At 56.8% G+C, this 9,217-nt stretch overlaps 1 protein-coding gene across 1 annotated transcript; it reads left to right on the top strand.

The window, feature by feature from the left end:
* Positions 1-2,321: 2,321 nt before the first annotated feature.
* Positions 2,322-6,898, top strand: SOX7 (SRY-box transcription factor 7). The gene is made up of 2 exons (XM_060101446.1): positions 2,322-2,559; positions 5,967-6,898. The coding sequence occupies exons 1-2, from the start codon at positions 2,322-2,324 to the stop codon at positions 6,896-6,898; spliced, it is 1,170 nt and encodes a 389-aa protein (XP_059957429.1).
* Positions 6,899-9,217: the final 2,319 nt, after the last annotated feature.

Genomic DNA, 9,217 nt, shown 5'->3' with positions numbered 1-9,217 from the left:
GGAACCGCGCAAGGAGGGCGCCAGGGGCTACGAGCCGGGAAGGGGACGCCCACGGCCGGCAAGGGGGCGCTGTCCCCAGAGGCCTCTGACCCTGCGGAGCATCGTCCCGCCCTGGAGCGACGGTGAGGTTAGAAAGGGTAGCAGTCGGTTCCTTCCAGGGGCCCTGGGCTGCCGCGCAAATACCCCTGTGGGGATCCCTTCTCTCCCCCGACAACGAGCTGCACCCCCGGCCGGGCGCGGCCCTAGTTCCCCGCCGTTCCCAGAGCATTCTGGTCTGGGGATTTTTCTTAAGGAATTTTTGGCAGAGGGGTTCAACACGGGGAACGGCCTAGGCTTCCCAAAGTAGGGGAGTCAGCCTAGACCGCGGACACATTCTCTCCGCAAATCACCCGCTCTCCGCCGGATCCCCGGTGCCAGCCAGCCCCGCCCGCTCCAGCTCGGGTTCCAAGATGCTTTCCCGGCTCCCGACACCCACTTTCCAGCCAGCGCTGCGCCGCGCCCCGCGCCCCTCGCTGGTCACCCTCGGCCCGCAAGAGCGGCGGGTGGAGGGCCCAGGCCTAGGGTGCTGCTACTAGGTCCTGGCTGTAAGGGAGACGGAAACTACTCAGTCTAGTCTCTGTGGAGTCCGGGGCTCTGGAGGTTGAAAGTGGGACTTAAAAACGGGGAAGTTGCACTTCTCCACCCACTTGCCCGGTCTTAGCCGTGGGGCCCGGTCCGGGAGGGCATGTTGCACACGAGGCACCTGTGAACTCAGTCACTGAACGGGGGACCCTGAAATCCAGGGTTAGAAGTTACGGGATGCACGTGAACAGTTACATTAACATCAACCATCATGTATGTGTAGAGTCTGTGCTTTCACACACAGCCCTGTGAGGTCAGTCTTATCATCCTCTTCCTTCTAGGACTGGGAGGGGAGGCCTGAGTCACGCATGGAGTAACCCACCACTGAAGACAGGTCCTGACTGCACACCCCTCGGTCCTCTCCCAGTGCCACCTCCTTTCAGGGTCGCCTCTGCGGAGCCCTGCACGGGGTGGGGGGGGGCACTCAGTAAATATTGGTGGATGGGATTCCAGGATCTCGTCAAGCCTTATGACTGCCCTGTTTTATACAGTAGGATGTGTCTAAGCCGCATCTTCGCACTCATTTATTCATTCACTTATTCTACATTTCCTGGGTGCCTCCTGTGTGCCCGCACTGAAGTGAGAGCCAGGGGAAGAGCCCTACTCACACGAAGCAGCGGGACGCGGAGCTGTCCTCTGGGCAGGGGGTTCGCGTCCGCGAGGGATGGCCCTAAGCCCCCAGCCCGCAGCCCTTGGAGTTGAGCGCAGGCCCAGAACGCGCAGCCCCGTCTATCCTGGGGTGTCAGGGGGAGGGAACTCGGGAGCTCCCGGGTCGTGCCAAAGCCTAGAGCACGCGGGAGGGGAGGGCCGGGATGACTCTGCTCGGAGGAGAAGAGAGAAAATACGAGAAGGGAATTCCGCGAGGGAAGGGCTAGAGGCGAGGGAGCGGGAGGCCGGGACACCGGAGACCAGGGTGGGCTGGGGGTAGAGGTGTGAGAGGAGAGAAATCAGACCGGGCGGCAGGGTGAATACGGGAGAAGTGAGGACGCAGACGTGCTCTCCGAGAGCCAGGGAGCCGCGGGCCGTCGAGGGGGCCCTCGGGTGCGCACCGCGGCGAGCCCGACGCGGGATCCAGCCTTGCCAGCCTCTCTGGCCGCCCAAATTGGCTGGGGGCGAGGTTGTCGCCCCTTAGGTCATTTTAGAAAAGCAGTAGGTGTGTTGTATCACAGGGCGGGATTCACGGTCAAAGTCACTCGTGCCCGGCCACCCCCAGCGAAACCTGTTTGGCTTCTATTCTCCGTAGGATTCCACACGCGGGAGAAGCTGGCGGAGCCTGGCCCAGGGAGGCCGCGGCCAGTCGGACAGGGGGCTGGAGTCCGGCTCCCGGCCAGCGGCACCTGAGAGGGGAGCGGGCGGGCCGAGCGGCGGTCCCGCGGCTGCAGGGCGCGGATCCCCGGGAGGGACCTGGGAGGCGGAGGGGCGGGCCGGGGGCGGGCGCGGGGGAAGCGGCCCTCCCTCCCGCCTCCCCTCCCAGCAGGTCGGAGCCCGGACGCGGCGGCCCGGGACGCAGGGAGGGGACCCGAGTCGAGAAGGAGGGAGGGGCCGCGCCGCCTTCGAGAGTCATTGGAGGACGCGGCCGCCCGAAGCTGATAAATAAGGGGCCGGACCGCGACTGCCGGCCAAGCTGGACGCCCCGACCGGTGCGAGGGCCAGGTCAGCGCCGGCCCGTCGACGCGAAGCGAGGCGACCCCCGCGCGCCCATGGCGTCGCTGCTGGGAGCTTACCCGTGGCCCGAGGGGCTCGAGTGCCCGGCCCTGGAAGCCGAGCTGTCGGACGGGCTGTCGCCGCCGGCCGCCCCCCGCCCGCCAGGGGACAAGGGCACGGAGAGCCGTATCCGGCGGCCCATGAACGCCTTCATGGTGTGGGCCAAGGACGAGAGGAAACGTCTGGCGGTGCAGAACCCGGACCTGCACAACGCGGAGCTCAGCAAGATGCTGGGTGAGCGAGCGGGCGGGGCGCGGCCCGGGGTCGGCGGGCGGAGGGCTGGCGGCTGGAGGCCGGGCGGGGTGGGCCGGACCCGGCGTGGGGCGCGCGCCGTGCCCGCGAGGTTGGGCATCGGGGCGAGCGTGAGTGTGCGCTCGGGGACGGGGATTCCGAGCAGGGGTGCCCGGACAAGGCCCAGAGCGAACCCGCGTGGCCCTCTGGGGTGGCCGGAGAGGCCCCCTCGCTGGGACGGGAGCCGAGTTAGGGGCCCCGCGCGCACAGACGGGCCGGGTCGGAAACGCCGCGGCTGGGTGCACCGGGCGTTCGCCAGGAGCGGGAGACCCCCTCATTCCCTGAACTCCACCGCGGGCACAATCTCAGAGGGTGGTCGTAACTCTCATTAACGAAGATTCGTGAAGAGAGACCTGCGGGGACGCATTCCTGCTTTACCTCAATTATTAAACCGACAGCAAAGCGGACTTGATTCGAGCCTCTGTTTCTCAGTCTCAGGAGTGTAGAAAATGTGATTCGGATGCTTAGCGCGGCCAGTGCGGGTCTGATCTGGAGCCCGGCCGCTTCTCGCGGGCTGCTGTGCGGTCCCAGCCCCGGCGGCGGGACTGGGGACAGAGATAAGCCAGGCCCAGGAGCCCAGAGAAAAGATGTTCTCGGGGGTTTCTTCTCTCTCCCTTGACAGGAGCTGAGCATTTATCACCTCCACCCAACTCCTAACCTCTTTGCCCTTCAACGTGGTTTTTATTCATTTCGACGGATGGGAACGTTTCAAAGCACTTTGTGTGCCCAGCGGGCCCCAGGCCCTGTGAGAAGGGACAGTGTGTGGTCACACGAGGCTGGCCCTGCCCTCTGCAACCCCACCCGGCCCAGGCTGCAGCCTTTTTCCTTTTTCCGTTGGAGCTCGGGGCACCTTCCCCAGATCCGTGGAGTCATGAGGGCTGACACCCACCTTCGTGCGGGCTAAAGCCACAGGCCCTCCGGCGGCAAGGGTCCTCGTGCAGTTAGGCGCCCTTTCAAAGCAGCTGATGGAGTGCTGGTCTCAAAGAGCCTCCTACCCCCCGGCCCAGCCCCCTGGCTAGCTGTGCCCGGGATGAATTAGTGGGCCAGTGTCTTAGTGAGCCCCTTCCCCCATAAAAAATATTTAAAATCATACTTTATACTGTGTTGGCATAAAGAAAACTATATTAATATATACAATAATAAAACATTTCTTCAAGCAAAAAGTTTACATTTTTCTTCAGGTTTCCAAAGAAATGAAAACACCTTTTTTGTTTGTGGGCCCCTAAAAGTTTTTCTTTTGGTGAGCCCAGGTGCCATGCCTTTTGCCCAAGCACAGCCCTTGTGACCAGGATAGAGCAGGCCCAGGCCAGGGATGGGAGAACTCAAGCTGGGGAGCCTTGCAGGATTAGGGCTGCCTGCTCTCAGGGAGAGGACAGGCAAAGGGACTTGGGTGACAAACGCTTCCTGTGAGCTGATCCTTGTTGGCAGTTGGCACTTAGGCTTCCAGAGGTTACAGTGCATTTTGCAGGAAAGACACTGATTCCTTCCTGCTTAACCACACAGCCCCTGGCACTAGGCAAAGGAAACCAATGTGGTGTTGCTTTGAAAAATGTGGACTTTCTACACCTGCTACTAGGGGAGCAGCAGGATGATCTATTTCCACCCCAAGCCCATGATCTCGCCCAGCCCTTTCCTTTCTGACTTAGGAAAGGGAAGGGGCTGAATGTGAGAGCCCAGACTTTTTTGACTATTAGCTCTGCAATCTTTAACATTAAAAACTTCACCCAGTAGCACTGGTATTTTTTATGTTATGAGTGAGAAAGCATGGAAAGACAGTTATACATTTAGTGGTTTTAAAAATGAACCTATGTTTTATGAATACTACAATATCCAGGTGCACTTAGAAACTAGAGTCACATTTTATATTCAGTCCATAGTCAGAGTGTGGGGTGTATCTGGGTCTTAGGCCTCTTGCCACGACTGTGGCCTCAGCCACACTCTGGAAACTAATAGCCAACCCCAAATCTGGAGTTCCTGACACTCTTCAAGTTGCCTTTTTAAGTGATAGCTAATTGTATTAATTGACAAGTCTGTCGGAATAGTTATAAACTTTCATCCCAACAGGAGAACGCCTTGAATAATTACCCTTGTCCAGCCCCCTCTGTGGACCCAGCACACATGGCCAGCCAGTACACAGCTCTGGACTCGGCCCTGTGCAGAGTGCTCTGGGTGGGAGATGTGGCCCCTTTCCTTCCAGGGCTTGGAGGAGGGAGCTGCCCTCTGGGCTAGTTTGTCTCAGACTTCAGGTTACAGTAGAGTCATGGGAGAACTTGTCAAGTTATAGAATCCCAAGCCCACCCTAGGAGGTAACAATCTAAGGGGTCCAGAAGCAGCCTTTAGAAAACCTGCAGCGGGAGGGATGTGCAATGTACTTCGAGAGAGAAAGAGATACTAAAGCGATTCACAAAACAACACGTAAGTGAATAAGAATGAATAGAAAATACATGTAAAACCAGCATTTTCGCACCAGTGGGATACACGTGTGCGATGCTTCTTCAGGAGAGAGTTTTGAGTTGCGTAACATCGCAATATATTTTTTATAGCGAGGAAAACAGAGACCAGGGGAAGGTAAGGGATTTGCTTCTGTACAGGGCGTCAGTGGCTGAGCAGGTGCCCCCTGCCATGGTCAGAGGGTCCTAAGTGGACAACCGGAAGCCATAGCTTGTGTGCGTGTGCGTGCGTGTTGCATGCAGTAGGGTCCTATTTGACTTTCAGATGTAAGGGATAATCCTCTGATGCCCTAAGTGAGATCCTGTAATTTACGTCCATCTGTAAAACTATTAACTGAGCCTGAGTTCCCTGACAAGAAGGCCTGTGAGATTTATGCCACAAATAAATATTATAGCATCACTTCCTGATGGGGCAGCGATAATCAAGGAAGACAGAGTTTTCACTAAAATGCACAAATGATTAGCACTGACCCTCAGAGGGTAAAGGCAGCCCAAATCAATGTTGTAGTCGTGACATGTTTTTCTCCTGTCGGTGACGTTGGGTCAGGTGGGCGTTTCACCGAGAATCCCACAGTGTTGATACGTTCGCGTTATCTGGTGGCTTTGACAGGAGAGGTGCCAGTGACTTGTGTGCCTAGCTGGTACGAGCGCCTTGGGGCGTGCAAGCGGGAGAGGTTGGTTTGGCCTCACTGTGCGTGCAGGACGTGGGCTGGGAAGAGGATGCGAGGAGTGCGGTGCGTCCTGTGCGGAGGGGGGACCGCGGTGGGGGGGCGGGGACGGGGGACGGAGGCGGCCGGCGTGTGCATGTGCGATGCTCCGAGGCCCAGTCGGAGACAGGTGCATGGGCCGTCCCGAGCCGCGCAGAGGCTGAACGCGGCCTTCTCTGACTTGTGTGAGCAGGAAAGTCGTGGAAGGCGCTGACACTGTCCCAGAAGAGGCCCTACGTGGACGAGGCGGAGCGGCTGCGCCTGCAGCACATGCAGGACTATCCCAACTACAAGTACCGGCCGCGCAGGAAGAAGCAGGCCAAGCGCCTGTGCAAGCGCGTGGACCCCGGCTTCCTGCTCAGCTCGCTCTCCCGCGACCAGAACGCCCTGCCCGAGAAGCGGGGCGGCGGCCGGGGGGCGCCGGGGGAGAAGGAGGACAGGGGTGAGTACTCCCCGGGCTCCGCGCTGCCCGGCCTGCGGGGCTGCTTCCACGAGGGCCCGGCCGGCGGCGGCGGCGGCGGCGGCACCCCGGGCAGCGTGGACGCCTATCCCTACGGGCTGCCCACCCCGCCGGAGATGTCGCCCCTGGACGTGCTGGAGCCGGAGCAGAGCTTCTTCTCCTCCCCCTGCCAGGAGGAGCATGCGCATTCCCGCCGCATCCCCCATCTGCCCGGGCCCCCCTACTCTCCGGAGTACGCCCCCAGCCCTCTCCACTGCGGCCATCCCCTGGGCTCCCTGGCCCTCGGCCAGTCCTCGGGCGTCTCTATGATGTCCACCGTGCCCGGCTGCCCCCCATCTCCTGCCTATTACTCCCCAGCCGCCTACCCTCCTCTCCACTCCAACCTCCACGCCCACCTGGGCCAGCTCTCCCCGCCTCCCGAGCACCCCGGCTTCGACGCCCTGGATCAGCTGAGCCAGGTGGAACTCCTGGGGGACATGGATCGCAATGAGTTCGACCAGTACTTGAACACTCCCGGCCACCCAGACTCTGCCGCCGGGGCCGGGGCCCTCAGCGGGCAGGGCCCGGTCTCGCAGGTGACACCGACGGGCCCCACGGAGACCAGCCTCATCTCCGTGCTGGCTGATGCCACGGCCACGTATTACAACAGCTACAGCGTGTCATAGAGCCCGGGGCAGCCCGGCCGGCCCGGCCTGGTCGCAGCCTCTCCGTCCCGCGCGGAGCGGAGCCGAGCCGAAGCGCAGCGCCCCGGGGTGGGCAGGTCTGCGCGGCCGACCGGCTCTGCGGATCCAGGGCCCTCCGCCCGCCCCCTTCCCCGCCCCGCCCCGCCCCCTGCAGCCTGCGTTTTGAGTATATTCCTTCAAGTGAGTTTTCATTGGCCACACCCTGGGAATCAGGCCCGGTCGTGGCTGAAAGACACTGCTTCCCGCGAGAATTTTCACTGACCTCTCCTCCCATTCCTCATCCCGGAAACAAATTCGGGAAAAGGCCGGAAACATTCGCATCTCTCCTGCTTCTGACACAGCCGCAGGGGTACAGCCGTCCTGACCCTTGGTCGTCCAGGTGAGGAGAGCCCTGGGCTAAGATTCAGGGGACCCGGGATCCAATCCCAATTCTGCCTCAGGGGGCTGGTGAAACCCGACTCCCTCCCCTCCCCTTCCAGCCCATCCCCCCCCCCCACCTGTAGAGTGAGGGACAGACGCCGCATCTAAGGCCCCCTCTGCTTCAGGGTTTTCTGATTTAGGATTCTCTCGAGGCCAACACGGGAAGATGAAGTTGGCCTCAGTGAGCTCATTCACCTGCAACCTGGTGACGATTCCATGCACAGCCCAAGGACACCAGGCTGCTGCGCCTGGTCACAATCTTCCAATATGATCATAGTCTTCCAAAAGGACGCTTTGAGAAAAAACACTCACCTTGATTTGGGAAATTAACCCCTGGGGTGAACTGCATCACTGAAAATGAGATTGAATTCAAGATTTAAAACAAACATTTTTTTAGACAAGTTCTTTTTTTATTACACACACATTTCAAGAGAATATACACAGCCTGAATATGTACAGCGTGTGTGAGACGCACACAACACACACATCTCCATGCACAGCCTGAATCAGATACTCTTTGCTGTCCTTGGCAGCTTCTCGTCAACCCTCTGTTCCCAACAGCCCAAAGAGCAGGGAACTGGAAAAGAATTTCAGCCCAGTGGTATCACTTTCTTCCAATCTGAATGTGTTGATTTCTTGAGCAGACTTTCATCATGCTCCCCCTTCTGCAGGTGCAAAAGGATCTTCCTTCCTGCAGTCTCCATCTCCCTTTCCTGGAATTTCTTTTTTCTCTTCTTTTCTGCTCGTTCTCCACCCCTGAATTGGCCACTAATTCAAAGATCCCTTGACTTAAAATGGCAGGCATGATTCCAATGGCAGAAATGGGAATTTGTTCTCCTCACCAGCCAGCTGGTTCTTTGGGTAACATCTTCAGCCCACACATCAAAGCAACTTCCCTTTATTATACTTACTTCCCAAAGAACAGAAATGCACTGTGATTCAGAAAATATTTCTGAGCCCTGACCCCATCCCCAAGACATTTCCATCCTTCCCCCAAGCCTCCTTTGAAGGAACATATCTATCAGTGTGCTAAAAGACAGTTGTTTGTCTTTTGATTTCAGCATATTATTGCCTGTATGAAATATGTAAGTGTTCTATATATTCTCCTATTAGTTTCACCTTATATTTCATAGTGTTGAAAGATCCTTTTTTTTTCCTTCCAAGGAGTCCTCTTGTAAAATCTCCTATGTGATTAATCTTTGTGTTATTACTGTATATGACATTTGGTAATAAATAGTAAATCATGGACACTATGATTGGTGCAGTCCAGAATGTATGTTAATAATCTTATAAAACATTATCACAGACATTAAGCTAAAGTGTTCCATTTTCTGTAAGAACTACACATGCTTTGGAATGGTTGTAGATATTGATTTGTCTAAAATATTTAATTTAAATAAACGTTTTTGTACCGTGACCACTCTATCATTCGAAATACAGTTTTGCAAAAAGAAAAAGTTTTCAAGGGAGGCGTAGGTATTATGCCCAGTACTCCTTCCAGCACTGGTCAAAATGTTTTCTCCATCAACTTTTTTATTTTAAAAAGTTATCTTGTAGGAGTGGTTGGTTTTATTTTATGAATTATGGTAAAGAGATAAAAGCCTAATTTTACACCAACAACATCACGGTTGTTGTCACTGATACTGAAAGAAAAGATGGATTCATAGCCTACTTGCAAAACAGTTTTCTCCTCGAGAGGCATGACTTCACACTTGTAAAGTGGAATGAGGTGGCTGTCAGCTGTCTCAGGATGGGAAGTAGTGCCCAATTATTTGCTTCCTTAAGGCTACCACACTTTCCCCTTCTTTTTGAAATCATCTTTTGAAGAATATTTAGATTGCCCTCTTTACTATGCCTTTATAGATGTGGTACTACAAAAAT

This window comes from Mesoplodon densirostris, chromosome 6, assembly GCF_025265405.1.
Source record: "Mesoplodon densirostris isolate mMesDen1 chromosome 6, mMesDen1 primary haplotype, whole genome shotgun sequence".
In the NCBI taxonomy this organism is placed as follows: Eukaryota; Metazoa; Chordata; class Mammalia; order Artiodactyla; family Ziphiidae; genus Mesoplodon; species Mesoplodon densirostris.
The sequence above is the reverse complement of the archived record's forward strand: the minus strand, read 5'-3'. Positions and strand labels throughout refer to the sequence as shown.

Bases quoted from the DNA above. Each gene is read 5' to 3' on its own strand.
- SOX7 (XM_060101446.1), top strand. From the start codon at position 2,322: ATGGCGTCGCTGCTGGGAGCTTACCCGTGGCCCGAGGGGCTCGAGTGC. The intron at 2,560-5,966 runs GTGAGCGAGCGG...TTGTGTGAGCAG, and splicing joins GGAGCTCAGCAAGATGCTGG to GAAAGTCGTGGAAGGCGCTG.